Consider the following 23,514-nt stretch of genomic DNA (forward strand, 5'->3'; position numbering starts at 1 on the left):
AGGTTATCCAAATTGCTTAATTAATTTCAACCTGTCTCTGTTATACTTTTAATATTAAAATAAAGAATACAAGTAAATAAGCTATAGAACTCATCCTTTTTCTTTAAAATTCATAATTATTGTTAATAATTCATTAAACAATGATTATTTCTGCTCAAAATTACCATAGTATGCAAGAGAATTTTTTTTTTAGAAGATTATTTCCACTTTGGTCACACGTTCTCAAAAAGGTTCATTGCTCCTGGTCTAGGTCCTATTGTCAATGTTTTCAGTCTCTAACTGGCTCTGTTCACTCTTTGAGTAGATAACCTTATTTACAACTTATCCTCAGGGTCACAGCCTGCTCCTTCACCCTTCCTGCAACTTTACACCCCTCATTTGTATCCTTTTGACTTCTAGCGAAGGGTCAGCAACCTGAAAAGTTGACATATTCTCTTCCCACGGATACCACCTGACCTGAGTATTTCTAGCATTTTTTGTTTTGGGACACAGGAGAAAGTAGATCCTCTCTCAGTATTTTACCGGCTTGTGAGTTTAATTTTCACATTCATGCCTCTGCACCTGACCAGGAGAAATAGCTTGCAGTATTTTTGCCTTTTCTCGTGTGCATGTTATAAACAAATTCCATTCACTCTGGTGAGCAGAAAAGTACGGTGATATTTTGAACTAATATGGTTTGAGGCACAGAAAACAGAAATTCTTCTGGTGTCATAAACATGAGATTCTGCAGATGCTGGAAATTTAGAGCAGCACGCACAAAATGTTGGAGGAAGGTAAGTAAGGCAGCATCTATGGAGAGGAATACTGTCAATATTTCAGGCCAAGACCTTTCATCACACCAGTTCCTGATGAAGGGTCTCGGCCTGACACATCAACTTTTTATTCCTTTCCATAGATGTTGTCTGGCTTTCTGAGTTCCTCCAGCATTTTGTGTGTATTCCTCTGGAATCTTTTTGAGATATGTCGTCAAAGCAGAGACTTGCTTCTAACTTGTTCAAGTATTCATTGAACTGTGCTTTAAACAAAGTGCATATTGGTATGTAAGTTCATCTATTACATTTTGGGCTTAACACAGAATTGAGGAGACAAATGTGGGGAAAAAAAACATTAACACAAGATTACTAAACATATCCTGAGTATTTTAGATGAATTCCTTGTCACCTTCCAGAACAGGATGTCAAATTATTAGAATGAGCTTTCATTTATCCTCTCATAATTACTTGACTGCATTAAGTCCTTTCTTTCAGAGGTCATCCCTTATTGTGAGACTGACATGATTCTGGGCATTGAGTTAAGGGAAACAGCATTCCTTCATATTCGGTCAAGCTCTTGGTGAATTTTCATTGCATTCCCTCCGTTATTTCCTTGGAGTGTAAAATATAGTGCTCGAGATGCAGTCACTTCAGGATCCTCTGCAATTTCAATAAGATCTCTTTGCTTTTGTACACAAATCCTCTTGCAATAAAGGTTAGCATATCTTTTGCCTTTCCAGTTGCTTGCTATACCTGCACATCATCATCCAGGTCCCTCTGAACAATAGTCTTTCCATATTTGACCAATTAATAAACACCCTGTGTTTTGACTTTTTTTACTCAGTAAAATGATTCTCTATTGCAGGTTCTCAGAACACCGGTCGAAGCTCACCGCCCCCAGGATATGTTCCAGAGCGACAGCAGCGGATAGCTCGCCAAGGATCCTACACCAGCATTCATAGTGAGGGGGAGTTCATACCTGAGAACATGGAACAGTGTGTGAGTAAAGAGTTTGGTCAATAATGTGCACTAACATACAAAGATCAAAAGATGGGATTTCTATCAATACGTTATTTTTTTTGAGATTGCTGGACAATAAATCAATGATTCCTAATCATTTTTTATAAATATAAGATTCACTTGCTCACATGTAACATATGAGCACCTCTTCCCTTGCATCTCAAAAATAAACACCATATCTGGCACCTTCCTCCTTTTTATAGAGTTGAGTCTGTTTTGTGGATTCTTGGGAATGGCTTAAAAGCCCCATACCTGGAGGAACTAAGGTGTCAACCATGTTTTTGTGTACTTTAAGTTAACTTTCTAACTAAATTATCAGTTATTAAAGCCCCCAAGATCTTTGCTACATCATTCCCCCAAATAACGAAGTGATGCACCCACGTTGGAAGCTATTGGTATATGTTATCTAATACGAAATAGCTAGCTTTTTATTAGCCAACCAGACAATCTTCAGCTCGAATGATTGGTGTAACACTTTGCATGTATCGTTACTTCCATTAGGTTATGCAAGGACATTTCCAAAACTTCTGGCTGTGTGTTTTCACACCACCCAACCCCAGCTGATGGATCTTTTGTGGTATTTCTATCTTGTCATTTTATTAAAGAAAAACAAAACTCTTTAGAAAATTTGAAGCAGCAAAACTCAACCTGATCATAACAATTTGGTGGTCAAGACCATGGCTCTAGGGTGCTACATCTGTATAAGCAAGATTAGGCATGTTAATAGTTCTGATGAAAAGTCGTCATAAAAGTTCAAGTTTTATGTTAATGAGGTACATCCTTGGCTTGTATGGGATCACTTCAGTTATGAGCTTATCCTGTGCAACTTTAAAGATCTTCCTTGAATCCATGGTATCCCACAGAGTACTGCTTTGTTATGTTTCTCATGCTCCTGGAGTTTGAAAACTTCAGTATCTAGCTTTGTACTTTCCAAAGAAAACATACTTAGGCTGCATGCTGGTATGGTGTGAACAAGCCGTGAATCCTTGCACTCCCTACAGCTACATCTAAGCCTGAGTACCTGGACCCTGGCTTGAATCCTTGCCAACACAGCACTCTCAATAATGAATTTCACAGCCCCATAGTTTGGTGTGGAGGGACTGCCTGTGACATGATACTGGGCAGGGCAGAGCAGGCAGTGCTTCTGTTCAATGCAGGATCCCACACTTCACTCCAGTTGTTACAGTGAGTGCAGCCACTGTTGGCTGATTTATTTTTCCCCTCAACCCCATTCTCCTGCCTCTTTCCTGTAACTTTTGACGCCCTTACTCATCAAGAACCTATCAACCTCTGCTTTAAGTATGCCCAATAACTTGGCTTCTGCAGTCATCTGTGCAATGAGTTCCACAGATTCACCACCCTCTGGCTAAAGAAAATTCTTTTCATTTTTGTTCTAAACTGATGACCTTCTATTTTGAGGCAGTGCCCTCTGATTCTAGAGTCTCTCACTATTGAAAACATCCTCTGCAAGTCCACTCTATCCAGTCCTCTCAATATTTGGTAGGTTTCAATAAGATTCTTCTAAACTCCAGTCAAACATTTCTCATACATTGACCTTTTCATTCCCAGGATCGTTCTTGAGATTCTTCTCTGGACCCTCTCTGATGCCAACACATCCTTCCTTAGATATCAGGCTCAAAACTGCTCACAATACTCCGTGTGGTCTGACCAGCGACTTATGAAGTCTCAGTTTTACCTCCTTGCCTTTATATTCTAGTTATCTAGAAATGAATGCTAAAATTACATTTGCCTTCCTCACCACTGACTCAACCTGCAATTTAGCATTTAGGAAATCCTGCACAAGGACCCCCAAGCAACACACACAACGTATTGGACAATCTCAGCAGGCCAGACAGAATCTATGAGAAAAGCATAATCGACGTTTTAGACCAAGATTTTGTGTGTGTTGCTTAGATTTCCAGCATCAACTGATTTTTCTCTTGTTCAAGGACTCCCACGTTCCTTTGCACCTTTGAATTTCTCCCCCCCCCCCCCCATTTAGAAAATAGCCTATGCCTTTATTCCTTCTACCAAAGCGCATGGCTGTACACCTCCTGACACTCTCTTCCATCTGCCACTTTTCCCACTAGGACCTCCCAAGTACCTTGGGGTGCACCTGGCTATCAGACTTGAGTGGAGCACCAACACAGGCTGTGTATTAAGAAGGGCCAGAGTTGGCTCTACTTCCTGAGGAATCTGCGGTTCTTTGGAGTATGCAGGCCTTTCCTTCACGTGTTCTACCTGTCTGTTGTCACCGGTACGGTCTTTTGTGAGGTGGTGTGTTGGAGCAATGATACGGGTGATGCCAACGGTCTCAATAAACTGATCAGAAAGGCTGGCTCTGTTATAGAAGTCAAACTGGACACACTGGAAGCTGTGGTAGAACAAAGGACCCTACGGAAAATCCTGGCAATTCTGGACAATGTTTCTCACCCTCTGCATGCCACCTTGGCTGAACAGAGGAGCACTTTTAGTAATAGACTAAGACAACTGCGCTGCTCCAAAGAGCGCGAAATGAGGTCATTCTTGTCCTCAGCCATTAGGCTCTATAATGAGTCAACCTATAGCCGGGGAAGTGATGAACCCCTCCTGTCAGACTGTTTGAGGTAACTTGTTTCTTATTCTTTCTTACTTCTCTTATATTTGTATATCTGTGCACCTTTGCACTTGTAATGCTACTGTGACACTGCAATTTCCTTTGAGATTGATAAAGTATCTATCTATTCTAATCCATCCAAGCCCTTCTGCAGACTCTCTGCTTCCTTAACACTACCTGCCCCTTCACCTATCTTCATATTATCCACAAAACCATCATCCAGATCATTAACATATAACATGAAATGTAGTGGACCCAACACTGACTGCTGCAGAACACCTCTGATTACCATCAGCCAACCAGAAAAGACCTTCTTTATTTCCACTCTTTGCAGTTTGCCAGTCAGCCAATCTTCTATCTATGGCCCTATCTTTTTGTTTAGCAACCTCAAGTATGGCACTTTCTCATCCTTAATAATGGACTCCAATATTTTCACAACCACTGAAGTCAGGCTAAGTGGCCTATAATTTCCTTTCTTCTGTCTCCCTCTCTTAAAGAGTGGAGTGACATTTGTAATTTTTGGCAGTGATTCTTAGAAGATCATTACTAATGCCTCTACAATCTCTCCTGCTACCTCTTTCAGAACCCTGTCATCTCCATGTGTTGGCCTCGATCCTACAGTCTATCTCATCACCTGTTGGATGTGATGAAAGCTGTCTGCAGTGGAGCAGGCTCAATGGGTCAAATGGCCTAATTCTGCTCCTATTTCTTAGGATCTCTCCTGCCTTTGGTTGCACAGCTCCTCCAGCCACTTTTTTGGGCTTGTATTCAATATTGTAAGATTTCTGTAGGGAAATTACAACTCAGATCCTTTTTCTAATTCCTTGGCCTCTACCTCTTCCTACATTCCTGTCTTCACTGCCATTATCTCATTTTACACTTGGGTATACAGGCAGGAAATTTAAAGCACTGATAGACTAACTGAAGGAACCATTCAGGGAAGGAGAAGACAATTTTCAAAGGCTCTAACCAAATACAGGAGAGTGGGAATCATATGTGACCTGTCAAATGCCACGATGAGTGATGTTCAAAATTTTTATTCTCAAAATTTGATACCTCAAAGACCTTTACCAGGTGTATTGTGGACAAGTCCCTTCCTAATGACTTCTCCTTCTTGTGCTGTGGATCACACAGCTAGGATTGCTCAAGCCAGTCTCGTCAACCATGTAAAGTCCATATTACATTTATCTTAACTACAGTTCTCGGATGCAATTTATGACTCTACCTATCACTTTCAAAAATTCTGTCGGAAGAAAGGCAAAGTCGTCAATGTGTTTCCTGGAATGAGGTCTTCGTGTGCTAGTCTCATGTAACTTAAACAGAATTTTTTCTGGAAAAAAAACAATAGACAACCATTTTCTAGGTCGTTCTTCCCCCTATTGCCATCTTATCAGCCACAGTAATTGATCTGTGGTAACTTGTGTGATGCAAATTAATGTCAGCATTTAGATTTGGGTGCTGTGATGTCAGTGTGCCATTTATGCACACTGACCGGTTACAGACAGTTAATGCATCCACAGCATCCTGGTTACAGCTGTTTATCCAGCTGTTACTTGATGTACAAATTTTCTGCTTCTATGTTGCTTACAGAAAAGCGAATTCCCCCTCCCCCCACTATAACACTCACTAAGTAGAATACATGATATTGAAATGCCCAACTTTTCAATTAAAACAAAATCGCAACACTTCCAGGAAAGGATCTTTTGTAAAATGAAGAATGAGTATAATGATATTATTGGCATTATTTGCCCCTGAAAAGGCAGGAAGGAAGTGTCCTTAAAGTCCTGTGAAGTTAAGTGCAACATGTGCTGTTTCCCCAAGTAGGAGCTTGGGGTGGGAAGAGGGGAGACAATTTAATTGTTTGAATCATCCCTGGTGGGCCTCAGATATCCACCTCAATCTTCAAAGCTTCTCGGTATAAAGTTAGGATCAGCTGCTGGGCACTCTTTAAAAAATTAGGGGAAAAATGTGAAGTTGGGAAGAGGACCATTCTAATAAAAGTATAGCCTATCTCTGAATGCCAACAATGTTTTCATTTGATTCCAGTGAACTCTGTAATTACTTGTTCCTTTTCGTGTAGCAGAGTAATTTCATTGAATGCTTGTTGTTCATGATGAAACAAACCAATGTATAGAGGCTGTAGAAGCCAACGTGTAAGCCAGAACAGATATTTTAAAAAGGCTGTCTTCATGGTTTCTGAATCAAAGACAATTACAAGCCGCTCCTGTTGCCATATTTCCTGTTTGTGCTTGTGGAGTGGCAGCTTCTGCAGTTGCTTTGTATTAACTTTATGCTTATAGACTTGTTCCCTTTCCTACACTGTTCCCAATCTTCTATCCACCGTAAACTGACTGCCTGTTATCTAAATCCCAAATGTATCCATTAGTTTACTGGAAAAGCTGCAGTATATCAGTCTGATGCAAAGGCACCTGGAGTTCCACAGTTCTGATGTATTGCTGAAGCACTTTCTTATCCAAATAACCTTCCACAGCTTTTACTTCATGTAACATTCCTCGGCAGGGAACGCAGACAGACAGGCCATCTGCTCTCGGGTCTCTGCTTGTACTGTGCATGGTGATTCCATGCCAGAGCTGACCTCTGACTCACCATCTGCTCTTTACCTCATTGAAAGCATGTAGGCTTCATTCTTTCTGCATAACTTATTTATTCTGTCTGTGCTTGAAGGAAAGACTCCCTCAATTGCCCTTTTTAAAAATCAGAACTTGCATTAGCACAAACCTTTTCATGACTCTGAGGTGCTGAAAAACACTTCAGTATTTTTTTAGTTACTGAATTGGTTTAACTATTTTTGAAATCCAGTTACTTTTATTATGTAAGAAATGAATTGGACAACTTGTTCACAGGAATGTTCCACCAACATTCAGTGACGTTTATTGAGCAGAACCTCAGTTTAATGCTTAATATGGAAGAGAGCTTATTGGGCAGTACATTGACTGGTTTTGGCCGAGGAAACTAGTCTGAGGTGGTGAAAACAGACAGGAATCCTTCTGCTTTGTGATATTGATTCCAAACAGTGTTGTAACATTACCTGAAATCTTCAGGGCTGACACTTCATGGGAAACAAATGACAAATCTTATTTTCAGAGAATGATTAAGTGTTCGACACCAAAAATATTTTAGTTTATTCACTGTTAGCTTTCTGTTAGCCAGTCTCCAAGCAACAAGATCTCAGAAATAGTTAATAAGGTTTTTTTTAATTTTGTTACTATTAAGGGAAAAACGGTACAAAGTACACCAGGTACATTTTCTGCTCTTGCAGTGCACATACAGTGATGTACTTCATTAGTGGTGCCTTCAGCAGACCTGGAGCTCTTGATGAATACTTTGGTATTGTCTTTCCCTCTTGCAACTAAAACAGTTCATTCCCTTGAGCAACATTTTTTCCCTTGTAACAACAGTTGCTGAATGTACACAAGTCAACTTTTGTGAAGATGGCATTTTAATGTTTTGCAAAGGAGGGAAATACAATTGGGGGTATTAGGGATGCAAGAAAAGATATGGTAGTAATTTCTTGTGGGGTAGAATTAGCTGTAGACTATAATAGAGCATGATCAAGGTACTGGAAATACCTGCTTTAAATTTTGTACAGTACAAACTTAACCAGTCATACGCTAAGCTGTGTCCACACAGTGAATCCATGTTATTTACCGAGATTTTCTCATAATTAGAGGAAGTATTTATTGTTGTTCCCAGAGTGGTTATAGAATCATATTTAGTCATATTGGATTAAATATCAAATTTCATTAGTTAGGATACAATCAAAGATGCAAAATACAAAGATGGCCAATTAATGGAAGCCTTCAGTGAGCAAATGTTTTGAGTACACGTTTAATGTATTCCCATTTGGTGGGGGGAGGGGTGGAAGAGGAAGAGGGGAAGGACATTCTAAAGTAGAGATTCCTGGTTAAGTTGACTGAAGCAAAACGATAAAAAGGGAGCTAAACTGAAAGTACAATGAACTGTGAATGGAAATAAAAGGGTCAGTGAGGGTGTGTGAGACTAGATTCATTGGTGGCTTGAAAGGAACCAGTTTACTTTCTATGCATATAAGTAATATAAAGATAAGGAAAGAGTAGAGTTGAGCAAAAGTCAAAAAGTGATTCCTACAGAAGCTGGGATGAGGCTGAAGTAGTAGGTAGGTATTTTATCAGTTTTTCATTTGAAATAAAGGGGGGGGGGGATGGTAACAGTATCACAATAGTTATTTCCGGTTCTCAGCACTCAATGTAGAGATGAATCCCTGTCTAATTCCTAGATCCTTTAAGTAGGTAAAAGTAGAGTTAAGGAAGCTGTAGTTAAAAATCCAGATGTATGGAGAATGTTCTCAAATAAGGAGAGGGATCGACCTGCAAGCATTCTTTTATTAGTGTTAGGTAAAGTTGGAGATGCTGATCAGAGATGAAGTTATCACATGAAAAATAAACTTAATAAAATATTGCCCTTCTTCACTTAATACCAGACTGGACACTGAACTAATATGGCCATTTTTAAAAGGCAGCAAGCTCCTTGGTGCTTTGATTTTGATACAACAGCCAGATTTCAAGGCATAATTTCAAATTTTGCTGACTATTCAGAATTTGGGAAAGATGTAAAAAGTGAGATCTTAAAATATGGATAAAAGAATTTAATGCAGAAAGTTGCATTGTTTAATGTATGCTTTTTTCCCTCTCACAGATGCTAGTCAACCTGCTGAGTTCATCCAGCAGGTTGTTGCTCAAAAATATCAGTGTTCCATCATTCTTTAATACAATGATCAAAATCATGTTAAACTTGCAATTATGACAATCCAATTGATATACTTAGAATATTGGAGATGTAAGTAACATTATGAAACATAAATCATGTAAATAATAACACTTGTATTTTGCAGATTTAAATTAATAATCTGGATGAAATTTTTGTGGTTTTGATGTCATGATTGCCTGTTAATAGACAATAGGCGCAGAAGTAGACCATTCGGCCCTTCGAGCCTGAACCGCCATTTTAAGATCATGGCTGATCAATTCCTATCAATACCCAGTTCCTGCCTTGTCCCCATATCCCTTGATTCCCCTATCCATAAGATACCTACCTAGCTCCTTCTTGAAAGCATCCAGAGAATTGGCCTCCACTGCCTTCCGAGGCAGTGCATTCCAGACCCCCACAACTCTCTGGGAGAAGAAGTTTTTCCTTAACTCTGTCCTAAATGACCTACCCCTTATTCTCAAACCATGCCCTCTGGTACTGGACTCTCCCAGCATCTGGAACATATTTCCTGCCTCTATCTTGTCCAATCCCTTAATAATCTTATATGTTGCAATCAGATCCCCTCTCAATCTCCTTAATTCCAGCATGTACAAGCCCAGTCTCTCTAACCTCTCTGCGTAAGACAGTCCAGACATCCCAGGAATTAACCTCGTGAATCTACGCTGCACTTCCTCTACAGCCAGGATGTCCTTCCTTAACCCTGGAGACCAAAACTGTACACAATACTCCAGGTGTGGTCTCACCAGGGCTCTGTACAAATGCAAGAGGATTTCCTTGCTCTTGTACTCAATTCCCTTTGTAATAAAGGCCAACATTCCATTAGCCTTCTTCACTGCCTGCTGCACTTGCTCATTCACCTTCAGTGACTGATGAACAAGGACTCCGAGATCTCTTCATATTTCTCCCTTACCCAACTCTACACCGTTCAGATAATAATCTGCCTTCCTGTTCTTACTCCCAAAGTGGATAACCTCACACTTACTCACATTAAATGCCATCTGTCAAGTATCTGCCCACTCACCCAGCCTATCCAAGTCACCCTGAATTCTCCTAACATCCTCATCACATGTCACACTGCCACCCAGCTTAGTATCATCAGCAAATTTGCTGATGTTATTTTCAATGCCTTCATCCAAATCGTTAACGTAAATGGTAAACAGCTGTGGTCCCAATACCGAGCCCTATGGCACCCCACTAGTCACCACCTGCCATTCCGAGAAACACCCATTCACCGCTACCCTTTGCTTTCTATCTGCCAACCAGTTTTCTATCCATGTCAATGCCTTCCCCCCGATGCCCTGAGCTTTGATTTTACCCACCAATCTTCTATGTGGGACCTTATCAAATGCCTTCTGAAAATTGAGGTACACTACATCCACTGGATCTCCCCCGTCTAACTTCCTGGTTACATCCTCGAAAAACTCCAACAGATTAGTCAAGCATGATTTACCCTTGGTAAATCCATGCTGGCTCGGCCCAATCCTATCACTGCTATCTAGATATGCCACTATTTCATCCTTAATAATGGACTCTAGCATCTTTCCCACCACCGATGTCAGGCTGACAGGTCGATAGTTCTCTGTTTTCTCCCTCCCTCCTTTCTTAAAAAGTGGGATAACATTAGGCATTCTCCAATCCTCAGGAACTGATCCTGAATCTAAGGAACATTGGAAAATGATTACCAATGCATCCGCAATTTCCAGAGCCACCTCCTTTAGTACCCTAGGATGCAGACCATCTAGACCTGGGGATTTGTCAGCCTTCAGTCCCATCAGTCTTCTCATCACCGTTTCCTTCCGAATGTCAATCTGTTTCATTTGATGAGTTTTCATTAATGATGAGTTTCAAAATTTTCTGAGTTACAACCAAATATCTGAAGGATTAGATGCATTCCTTAATGATTTAACAGCTCTCGAATATATGGTGAACTCATAAAAGTTTGACAAATATAAAAGCTTTGTTGTTAAAATGCTCTGTTTCTTGTCAAACAAGTCTGTTTTCTACCCTGTTCTTCCCTCACCTTCAAAATTCACACCCCCCCCCCCCACCCCACCCTCCACCACCTAGGTTTCTAAAGTTTGGCTGGAGGACATGAGGATGGTTGTTGTCTCTAGTATATTTTTTCAAGGCCTTTTTTTTTTTCCCCTACTTCACTCCCACAGTCCCAAATGTTTCCTCACTGCTCGCCCAGTTTGATGCATGCCCCTGTGATACTGTACATTGGCTGCCTCCCCTTTTCCACAGCCTGTTTCATTGTTTTCAAAAGCCCAAATTATTAAAAACATTACTTGTTTCATGGGTCATTGTAGACTTACTGTAGATTCATATTAGTGTGTTACTTCTTACAGATATATGAGCCTCAGAGCAGTACTGAAAACTCAATATCAAGCAGCTGCCAGTCTTTGGATAGGCGAGCGGAAAGGTAAGTGCAAGCTGCTGCTTTATTCAATTCAGTCAGCCTATCGGATAATTTTAGTTGCTGATGTGGTGGGTTCATTGCAAGAGTATACAACATTGGCTGGTGCGTAATTAGTAATGTGAAGCTGTAATCCAGCAAGCTTCGCTACCTTTGGTGACAAAGGAAATTGAAACAAACAGTTGAAAACTTAAAAATTACATGTTCTAGAGGCTTCTTGAAGATTACAGTGCACCTGACCGTTGATAAAGGCAAAACCTTTCATTTGGGCAGCTTAAAGAGGCTGACGTTATCTCTTCTAAGTTTTGCCATTTGCCTGACAGGGCAGTCCAGATGGTGAGATTTTGTCTATGACATTGATCCATTGTCTGAACCAGTGACTTAGTGATGTTCAATGGTACCATGAATAAGGCCATTACATCATTTGCAATGCTCAAAGCTCTTGGTCACTGGTTGAAAGCCAGCAATTACATGCACTCTTATCCCAATATGAGATAACATATCCTGGTATGGATTGTCAGTGGCTAAAGCAGATTGGTTGGCCATAGTTTGATACCCTCCTCCAAACCCTTGGTGTATTACTATTTCTGAGCTGTGAGTGTGTGTGTGTGTATTAGTCCCTGATGTCTGCCACATGAGAAGTCATTGCCAAGCTCCTCCTCAACCATCTTCAATGGCTGAACTGTGGATCGGAGAACAGATTTTGTTCACCAAGAGGCACTGGACGTGCTTTTCATCATGCAACAGCTTCAAGTTCCATTTGCGTACTTGTGTTTGAACTCACTCAGAGACTGAGCTCCAAGCCTTTTGATGTTCACTGAGTATAAAATGATCGCAAAACACAAGTCTGTTACTAATCTGCCTTGCTACACAACACTGCCCTTTAATAATAAGGTCCATGACAAGTTGCTGGTAAATGTGAACAACTTCACTTTCTATGAAGAGGAATAAACTGGCATCAGAACTGGACAGAAAGGGGACAGAAACCAGAATAAGAAGGTGGGGGGAAAAGCAGGAGAGGGGAAAGCTTGTATTCCTGACCCTTCTTTCCCCCCCCCCCACCGACCTCAAACCTTACTCTGACTTCTGTTCTCTTCCTTTCCAGTCCTGGTGAAGGGTTTCGGCTCAAAATGTTGAGTTTATTCCCCTCTATAGCTGCTGCCTAACCTGCTGAGTTGTTCCAGCATTTTGTGTGTTGCTCAAGAGTTCCTACATCTGTAGAACCTCTTGTGTTTATGGCCACTTTGCTTCATTGAGAGACACTTCTCAACTCATTGATGAAATTCACCATTGTGTGCAATACACCAACACAGCTTTTGGTCAGTTGAGGAAAAGGGTATATAATGATCAAGACTTAAAAACTAGTTGGAAAAAGCTCATTTAAAAGCTCATTCCTGCTTGCTTCTGAAACAGACTAGAGAGCAGGTTCTTAGACGACACTACCACCACTGTTTCTGCGATGCCTCCTAATCTACTAGAAGGATAAGTGATCCAATTCCTAAGCCAATAGCTCCAGCATTGACCTTTTACTGCACTGCTCTATCCCATGGAACTAACTGTGTCATTGGTATTGTCTAACACCAGTGTTCTTAAGCAGACACTGCCACTGTTTTACTGACATTGTTACTTTCATTTTAATTTACAGTCCATCATATCGGAAGTCTCGTATGTCCAGAGCGCAGAGCTACCCTGACAACAGACAACTATACTTGGGTAGGTTTGGGATTATATCATGAGCTTGTGATCACCTTTCATCGTTGCTTCCAAATGTTACAGCTGTAGACTTGAGCAGGATAGACTGAAGGGTTTAATGAAGGTCAGTGTAGTGGGCTGTTGCAATAGCCTCTTTATTTTTGAGAGCTTGATTTCCTTTCACTCCAATAAAATTGCAAAGGTGACTAACATGAGAATTGGAAGTCACATTGATGTGAGAGTCGGAGAGGTGCCGTATTTTTTATGATGTAGTTAAGGCATTTTAGCACAGTGGAGAAAGCTTCACGGTACTAGGTTGTAGTTTTGTGGAAGTACTTGCATGAAAAGTTTGAAGGGAGATTTCTTCTCCATCTGACCAGTGCTTTCTACCTTGTGATTGTGAGGTCTTGACACAATCTTGAGATCGTATTCTATTTCCCTGCACTTGAGCATGGCACATCAAACTTGGTGCATTATTATTGACTTTAGATTAACATGCTAGCACTTGTTTAAAGAGCCCCTTGAGACCAACATGATCTCAAAAATTCAGTGAATAGGTCGCAAACATTGTTTCTATTTTTTATGCACATTCCACCCATCTAACATAAGCCAACTCTACACTGACTTCTGAGATATTCTTGGAGTAGGTTATCTACAGGCTTAACAGCTGCAGTATGGATCTTGTCCTGTAGAGGAAGCGGGCATCAATTTTCATTGGTAACAAATATAGATTTATTGGTAGGATTTAAGTAAGGTGATATCCTGGATACAATCAAACTGCCCTTTGGCCCACTGAATCCACACAAAACACTGAGCAATAGTTCCATTTAATATCAGAGAATATATACAATGTACAACCTGAAATTTTTACTCTCTGCAGACATCCTCAAAACAGAAGAAAAGCCCTCAAGGAATGAATGACAGAAGAACATAAGAACCCTAAAGCCCCTTGCCCCTCTCCCACACACAAGCAGCATTACCCCTCCCACAAATTATTCTAGCATAAAGCATTAGTGTTCCCACCACCAACCATGCAAGCGAAAGCAAAGCCTCCAAAAAGAGAGCAGAGTCTACAGTCCATCAAAAAATAACTTTGCTCCAACAATTTGACATCTCTCTGTCACGTTCATGTGCGTACGTATACACACACACACACACACACTTTTTTTATTTTGAGTTCCCTGACAAGAATTGGCAGAGCCCTCCAAAAGCCACTCTCATTGTCTTTGATGTTCTGCCTGTCCACAGGGCCTCGGAGGCCCCAAAGGCGCCCGACTTCAGGCTGAACCTTGTAATGTCGAAACACAGCCGAATAGCAAGCTGCAAGAACGGCAGCATGCCATAGTGCAGAACTACATTTTGAGTGCTGCTGTAGATCAAAGATCCTGATTGGACCCCAGCAGCACTGAAAAGGAAAATGGAGGCATTGGAATAGGAAGAATTTAACTGTTTTGCTGATGAGCTGGGAGAAGTCACCCTCTGGTGCCATCTTTAGCTCTGCTCCCACCCATTTGCACTGACCTGTTTTGTTCTCTCCACATTTCCATCGATTACCACCAAATTCTACCACGCATCTACATATCAGAGGCAATTTACAGCAGCCTACATTTTTGGATGTGGAAGGAAAATCAGAGCACTGAGTGGAGACCCATGTGGCCACAGAAAACCTGCAAATTCCACACAGACAGCATGGGAGGCCATAATTAAACCCAGGTTACTGGAGCTGAGACGCTGCATCATTAATGCCATGATCTGTAATGTGTGATGTATTCATCAGAAAGACACACGGCAGTGTTGCATTGCCAGGGTGTGGTGGGGGTGAGATATGTTAGTGACAGGGGGTGGTTGTTGAGTCTCTATTTTTAAGGTTGAATTATGTGAAGGCCATTCCAACAGCCTGTATAGACTCCTCTCTTCCTCCTCCCCCCCCCCCCCCCCACCTTCAGATACTGGAGGGCAGCATGCAGTGAGTGCCATGCAGATGATTTGGGAGAAAATGGAGCAAACAGAGGACTAGGATAGTACTGCTTTGAACTGTTACTAGTTTCAATATGTCTCCAGTACATTGTACACAGAATTGTATATAACTGGACCTTGATTAGAATTGTTTGGTAACAATTATTTGCAGTCATAAATTATTGCTGCCTCTATATTCCTTCCTTTTGTCAGATCGTGAAAATCATGTTCCAGATAAGGCTGGAAAAGGAGGGACCTATCCACGACATTTCCACATACCACTGCACCAAAAGGATTATGGTGACGGTAAGGATGAAGTAGTGGACATGCTGTATTGCTAAAAAAGAGTGGAATAATTTCACAGACATCGGAATCAGTGTGTCTTTATACAGTAAATAGGGTAACAAGCTGCAGGAGTAAGATTAACTATGAGTGGGTAGCTTATGTACTTTCAAAATGTAAAGGTTGCAACCTTCATATTGCATCTCATTATGGTGCAAGCTTGTTACAGGATACATAATTGGGCCCCCTGCACAGATAATGCAGCTCTTTCATCTGAGCTGTTTCAGCTGACTAGGAAAGCATCAGCAAATCTCTTGCCTGATGGTGGTTAGTTACAATCATGCTCCATCACATTATACACAGGCAAAATACCTCTATTGCAAGAAATCTGCAACAAAAACAGAAAATGCTCCACACTCTGAGGCTAAGGAGCATAAAACAGCTATTTTAAGCCTTCTGATTCTGTTCATCCCTAACAAAAAGGGCATAAACTGGACTGAATATTTGCCTATAAATGTTCAAATAAAATGAAAGAATCCCAAGTTCTGAAATTGTTGATTTTTGTATCAATGTGCCTTTTGTTGCTGCTACAACAACTGAACTTGAAGACCATTAAAGCAGAGGATCTGAGCACCTGAATTCACAAACGAGGTGGTGAGCTTAAACTGGCATTTGCAGTTATCGCTATAACTCTCCCCTTCTTTTTGTAAGCTGCATGAGGACTTTAAACTCTCAAGAAAATAGCTAAATGTTTAAATAAATAATAGCCAGAATGTTGATGAGATGGAGGGAAGCACTGAGTGACTGGATGTAACAGTATCTGATGTCGCCGATGTACCCTCCATTTGTTTCTTCATTCTACACTCTACTTATATGCTTTTTGTCTCCCCCATCTTATTCTCTATATGTTTGTTCCAATTATGCCTGCCTTAATTCTGTCTTCAGCACCAGTTGTTCCTTTCTGCCATGGTCTACTGTCCTCTTCAATTAGATTCCTCCTTCAGCCCTTTACCTCTTCCACCTATCGCCTCCCAGCTTCTTGCTTCATCTCTTCTCCCATACCTTCCCTCTTGCCTGGTCCTGCCTATCACCTGCCAACTTGCACTCCTTCCCCTCATCCTGCTTTCTTATTCTGGCTTCTATGCTCTTCCTTTCAAGTCCTAATGTGAAGTCTCAGCTCGAAACATTGTCAGTTTATTCCTTTCCATAGATGCTGTACGACCTGCTGATTTCCTCCTGCATCTTGTGTGTGTTACTCAAGATTTCCAGTATCTACAGAATCTCTTGTCTTTAAAATTAAAGTTGTGACCTTTGGTTACCAGGATTTTCCCCAGTTACCACTTGTATTTCCCCATTTGTTAAACTGCAGATGGTACTATCTACATGCTATAAAAGAGCTGTTTTCATTTTTCTCCTAATGGCTAGACTGGGCTACTCTGGGATGCTTCAAGTGAAAGTCATAAGGGGAAAGTGGGGAATGCAAAAAAAGCCATGTCCTGAAATATTAATTTTGTTTCTCTCTCAACAGTTGCTGTCTGACCTGCAGAGTATTTCCCCCCAGTTTCTGCTTTTATAAAGGATACAGTAATTAACGCTGCCTCTTTTGACTGCTGCTTTATTTTCATGTGGGCATTTTGTCCTTCCTTCAACCAATTATGCTTTGTCATAATTTTATGACAATATTTTTCATTTTGTATTTTGAGTTGCAGCATTGTACCACAAGATTAAATCACTTTTCCAGCAAAAAAATTTGTCAAAACTTTTGGTAATTCATTTCAGAATGGTGAGGCCTGTTGCAGTCAGTAACTGAGGATTAATCATTAGGATCTGAGTCATAATTCAGGAAGATCCCAGCCTTGATTAAGAGCATCACTGAGTTATTAGATTTTAGCTGAGGCAGGAGATGGCCATTGTGCCTCCACTCAATTGCTGTTGGTGACTTGGTGAAAGATCAACATTTGAGAAAATTTTGGTGAGGGTGGGATCAGGCCTGACTGTGATCGAGATAAATCATTTGCCACCATCGTCACTCAGTCACTAAATGCAAGTTTGCAAGATGCATTTGGTACATGTGGAAACTGCATGGAATCATGTATCATTGTGGAGAGTAACATGTTTAATGCCTACATAAATGCTTCATACTTTAATAGATGAAATTTGGTGTGATATTTTTTCCCTTTTTTTGCCTGCTTTTTCAGATGGACTTGTTTAATGTATCAAGGATTGTGTTGACAAGTATGTGTCGTATTTTTCAGGGCGGAGAACATTTCCGAGAATTCGCCGACAGCAGGGGAACTTGTTCACTCTTGTGCCATCCAGTCGGTCACTAAGTACAAATGGAGAGAACATGGGTTTAGCAGCTCAGTACATGGACAGCCGAGGGAGAATCCGCAGCGGAGACAGTGAAAGCACGCTCTCAGTACAGGAGAGGAATGTTTCCACTAAATGTAGGCCACTTTTCATTTTGTTTTGTAAGCTTTGTAAATATGTTGCCAGTACAAGAATGCATTCAAGCTTACTTTCTTTGGCATTTCATTGGCCTTTGAATGCCCTTATATGGACATACACACAACTCTAGGGGGTTTATCAAGCATAGGGTTAGGTTGCGTGAACACATTTCCAGAAAGAATGAGCTACAGCAGGGGATGGAATATAGTCAGTTTTACAGTTGGAAAAGGACTTTCATGGAATTTAGTCAATGCTGTAAAGTCATTATTTATGCTGTTTATGTTCATGCAGTCATGAAAGATCAGTCAATTTCATCCTATTTTTGTATCTGTACAAATTTCTCCAGCTTTTAATATTGGATTTTAGAGTGATAGTGCACTATTATATGATAGGTCATATAATTTCGCTATGGTTTCTGGCATGGTTTATTGTGCCCCAACACCACCTGATGTTGAATTTTTTTTTTCCAAACTGCCCCTGGTGGGGCAAGGGTAAATTTTCCTGTACTTTTTTTTTGCAGATCTTCATAATTTTGCTTTCTAGTCTCCTCGTAATCTTTTTGAGTGACAGCTTCTGTAATCTCCACATATGGAAACCTCTTTATTTATCTTTGTTGTCATAGTGATTTCTTTTTCGTCATTCTGCAGATTCAGTATCTGTCCTAAAGTAGGTTATCCAAAATGGACAGTGTCATAATTGCAGTCTCATTACTGGTTGGTGTCAGTATTCTTTACTTTTGAACTCTGTAACCCTGATTAGTAAATTAGAGACTTTTTCTCATGTATGAATCTGTGTCTGCTTCCTTTGAAGTTTTACTATTTAGTGTTTATCTTTTCTTGCTTGTCAGAGAGTCATACAGAATGGAAACGGGCCTTTCAGCCCAACTTGTCCATGCTAACTTTGCCCAGTGAGCTAATGCCCCATCTGCATATTAACTGCTCGCCTGTCCTCTAGAACATCACCTGTGGCCAGAAATAAAGTAAAATTTTCTGCAAGGGCGTATGTAATTTTCTTCTCTAGTTTTCCACAAAGTCTGAGAACACACTAGGTCAGGCATCACTCTGAGACATCCCTGACACCATCCTGGAGTCTCTTCTGCAGTCACAGAATATCCTGTCTGTCCCCTTCATTGTTAAGTCTTCTATCACTACTGCCTGACTTCTTCCTTGGCCTCAGAGCCAGTCTCAGTTCCACCAACCCTGCTGCTCTAGTAGTGACCGTATTCTAAGGAAAGAGCTCATACCTGCTCAGCCACCTCTCATCAAAGTCTCCAAGACTACCAAAGTGTATCAGCTTGTGTTCCCTGTTAAATTTAATTTGGAGCCTCTGTTCAATCTATCAATTGCCCTTTGCTCCAAGTAGTTTACAGTCCTTTACACAGTTGGTCCAACTCTCAAATGCAAGACAGATGGATGTTTATGGAGATAAGAATCTTGATTCCCAAGTAAGACCAGTCTGAAAAATCATGCTCTTGACTTCAGTTATCTTTCCTACTTTACATATTATTTGCCATCATTTTATCAAACCTGCTCTCCACCCCAGTAGTTCTATCTTTTAATAATCTGAGTTTAAAATATTCTTTGTGTTTTTCCAAGAGATATCTATATCACTTTGCAAATAAAGTTTTGAGGATGTAACTGCAGAAGGGTAGCTGGAGCCAGTGAAGTAATACCTCTGGATTTTCAAAACTTTTGTTAGAACACTAGATTAGTTGTGCTCAAACTAATAAGAGTTTACAAGATTAGGATAACATGTCACCATGGGTAGAGTGTTGATTAAGTATCAGGAAAGAGAGTGGGCATTGTCAGTTGTTCTCAAGTTGGGAAGCTATTCAATAGCTGAGATGAAATATAACCAAGATTGCTGATGCTATATCAGTCTTTAGGAAGTAGAAACAGGAGGAAGCCTTTGATTCCTTTGTAGTCCAACACACACACTCTCTCTTGGCCTCAAATATTCATAATGAACCAGATATGTTGCTTGGCAACTCTTTTCCTTACAGTTATGACCGTAATGTGTATTCTGTAACTTTGCTAAAGTGCCAGTGGAATTCAGTGCTCAATCATACTGGCAAAATGTACATCACAATAGTGATGTAATTTTAATACCTTGTTTTTTTTTCTTTTTTCACCCCAGTCTATATTGAGACTAGTGTTGATTTTTTTTCCCCCTTGTGTACACTATTCATATGCCAAACCAGGTGAAATGTGCTGTAGCATTAATGGTTTTCTGCTCTGCTCCATTGAGTTAAAATTGGAGCTTGTACATGACTCATTTCTGAAACCTGATTAAATTATTGGCCTTTACTCCAGGGAAAAACTGGTGAACAGATGGAAGTCGTGAGCCTATATGTCTTAATAATGTAAATGCAATAAATGTATTTCCACTACACTCAAAGTACAATGGTTTCCAGTTAATTGGGGCAGCTGCTTAATTGGGACGACTCTTAAAGAACAAAAATATATCAGGAAAATACTGGGATTCCCTTTGTTTATTTGGGACACTATCCTGCTTAATTGGGACAGGAGACTATTCCCAAACAGTTTCTAACTCATGTCAGTTGTATGCACGTTGTGTAGCTGTTAGACACTACACCGTGCTTGGAGCGAACAGCTTTTGAATAGCATCAGTTGTGTGTGTTTGTGTTCAAAAGCAGTTTTTTTTCCCCACTAGTTGCAGAGAAATGAGCAGTAAGACAATTCAGAACTGATTTGCTCATAGACCGCATTCAGGGTTGAAGATGCCAGAAACGGCTGGGAGTGAAAACGAAACTATTTCACTACTTCAAGTTAGGAACCACAAAAAATTTGAAGGTATCAACAACAATCTTGAAAGTTACTTCAGTCCTCATTGGACACTCAGCTCTCACCTGTGGCTCTAAGTAGCTGTTTCAGTGCAACAGTGGCCACATCCAAGTACACTGCTTCAACAAGCGGTCTACACCAGGTGAGTGCCAGCATGTCTCATACCCTGGTGAGATAGGGGCATGACTGTCCTAGCTTGCAAAGTCAGCTCCGGCGGATGCGAACTACTGTGAATTCCAAAGGCCAGGAAGGTGGTTCTCCAACGCTCCGTGCAGAGTGAAGGGCATACACAAGGCAGAGAAGTAGTTACGTTCATCCACTGCAACCAGGGATGACACCAGTTGTGACATTTACTCGTCCAACTGGACCTGGAACTGCCCCAGTGCAATGACTTTTCCACTTTAAAAACTCTTCCGCACAGGTTTCTTGTCAGCATCAAATACAATGGATATTATTAATGGTACTGTTCTAATTTGTTCTGTATCTCACTTAAATATATAATATGTTACTCAGTTAAATGGTAGATTTTTTAATACCATTTTAGCCATTTCCATGAAAATTCAGCTAATTGGGGCAGCTGCTTAAATGGGCCAAAATGTATGGTCCCAGTTAACCGGAATCCACTGTATATCACAGATAGCTGTAAATGAATACAAGGTGTAACATTTGTATGCATCTTCCAACTCTGATTACCAGTTACCTACCAGAATATAATCACAAATGTCCAACTGGAGTGGTGTTGAAAACTGATGTGCATTCATGCTATACAGGTACAAGTATCTTTTAGAAGGTCAAGTTCTATCTGGAATTAAGTTGATTTATAATACACAATGGATAAATACTGAACAATTGTATCTAAAATCAGCCTGCCAGTGGACGGACTGCAATCTACTAAGTTTGGGGATACTCTTGGCGTGACTTTGTCAAGTGGTAATACTGTAATCCCTTCTCCAATGACACTGCCTCCTCAAGAAATGTTCCCACTTCACCATTTATGGAGTCAATCCAGTTGTTTTATGGTGGAATATTGTGTAATTGATATCCAGGAGATTCCATGACTAATGTTTATCATGGAGTGATAAGTTGTCTGTGTTCTTGTGGCAGGTCACTTTCAGAGAGTAACTTTCATCTTTTGTGTGTGGCTCATTCTGGGTAAATATTTTTTAAAAAGAAAAAAATCTTTCACTGGAATTCTCATCAGAATTGATGCTCGGGGAAGACAGCCCATTCTTTATTTTTCCTGCTGTCAATACACTGATGGATCTTGGTGACAACTTGATGAGACTGGCAGGAAGGAAGTTGATAGGAAATGGCTGCCCGATTCTTCATAGATGTTCAGTAATATGGCAAAGGACCCCATTCATCAACCAGTAGGCAGTCAGAATGTTGCTGACTTGGTTTGGCAATCAGCCCAGCTAAGTGAGTAGTAGAATCTGCGAGGGTGGGGGGGGGGGTTCGATGAAAATTAAAAATGGAATTAATGTCAGATTAATAAAAATGAGTAGTAATGGTTGGTACAGAGCTGGTTCACTGAAGGAGCTGGTTCTGTGCTGCTGTCCCTTTCTAATATGAGAAGGCACTGTTCTGCATTATTTCCAAGGCAAGTGCAGCATACCATTCCTTAACTGAGAAGACCAATGCTATATGTAGTATTTAATGTTACCAACAGGTGGATATAGGAGAACCAGAAAATATAAAGTATTTCGATTTCAAAAATAAACATTTGATAAGGTGCTACAGTGAGGTTTAAAGTGAAATGTCAAAGTTGAGTTTATTGTCATCTGCACAAGTCCATGTATACACTGATACTGGTAGAATGAAAAGCTTGCAGTAGCATCACGTAAGCAGCGTTCACAAGAAAAATCTGTAACTTAGAAACATAGAAAACCTACAGCACAATACAGGCCCTTCGGCTCATAAAGTTGTGCCGAACACGTCCCTACCTTAGAAATTACTAGGCTTACCTATAGCCCTCTATTTTACTAAGCTCCATGTACCTATCTAACTTAAACAAATTATACACAATTTTTACAAGAAAGAACACAATTCAAACAAAAGCACAAAATCCATTTTAGTGTAAAGCGATCAACATTGTCAGTGTTTCTAAACTAGTGATTAGGACTGTGCCAGTTGGTTCAAGAAAGGTTGAAGGTTATTTCACAAGATAAAACTTCATGGAGTTGAAGCTCACATATTAGTAAAGAATTAACAAACAGAAAGCATTCGTGATAAATGGGTGGCTTTCAGCTTGGCTTTCTGTAACTTGCAGGATACAACAAGGATCAGTGCTGTGGCCATGATTCTAATGTCCTCATAATAAAGCAAGGTGGAAAGGTAGAGGATCTACAAAAGATGTGGATGTGTTAATTGACTGCAAAAATTTGTATGGCAGTTGAAGCATAAAGTGGGTGAAAATAAGGTTATCCACTTGGAAGGAAAGATGTTGGTTAAATATAGAGAGACAAGAGTGTGTTTCTGTAGGCAAAAGATCTGGGTATCCTTGTGGACATGAAGCAGCAACAGATGAAATTTATTGCAAGAGGAATGGAGTAACTAAGGAAGTTGTGCATTGGTCTCCTTTAACATGGTATATTTACATTGGAGGCAGAACAGAACACGAGGATGATTCCTGGGACAAAGCATAGTGGAATCATTTGAGTATTTAACCTCATTTGAGTTCAGGAAGATAAAAAAAACTATTACTGAAATATGAATTTCTGTGCAGATCAACAGGATAGATTTTTTTGAGGGCACTTGATGATCTAGAACTACAAAGTACTG

The 23,514-nt window shown here is 40.3% G+C and overlaps 1 protein-coding gene across 3 annotated transcripts in view; it reads left to right on the forward strand.

Annotated features, from left to right (window-relative positions):
- Positions 1–23,514, forward strand: part of map3k3 (mitogen-activated protein kinase kinase kinase 3) — a 163,002-nt gene that overhangs the window by 67,387 nt on the left and 72,101 nt on the right. For all 3 annotated transcript variants that reach the window (XR_012102002.1, XM_073070762.1, XM_073070763.1), the window contains exons 8-12: positions 1,618–1,751; positions 11,484–11,557; positions 13,197–13,264; positions 15,413–15,505; positions 17,737–17,928. Coding sequence is in view for 2 of the 3 variants with exons in the window: in XM_073070762.1 (XP_072926863.1) it covers positions 1,618–1,751; positions 11,484–11,557; positions 13,197–13,264; positions 15,413–15,505; positions 17,737–17,928 (561 nt within the window). In the remaining variant the exon portion in view is untranslated. The remainder of the gene's footprint in view (positions 1–1,617; positions 1,752–11,483; positions 11,558–13,196; positions 13,265–15,412; positions 15,506–17,736; positions 17,929–23,514) is intronic.

This window comes from Hemitrygon akajei, chromosome 18 (genome assembly GCF_048418815.1).
Source record: "Hemitrygon akajei chromosome 18, sHemAka1.3, whole genome shotgun sequence".
Taxonomy (NCBI): Eukaryota; Metazoa; Chordata; class Chondrichthyes; order Myliobatiformes; family Dasyatidae; genus Hemitrygon; species Hemitrygon akajei.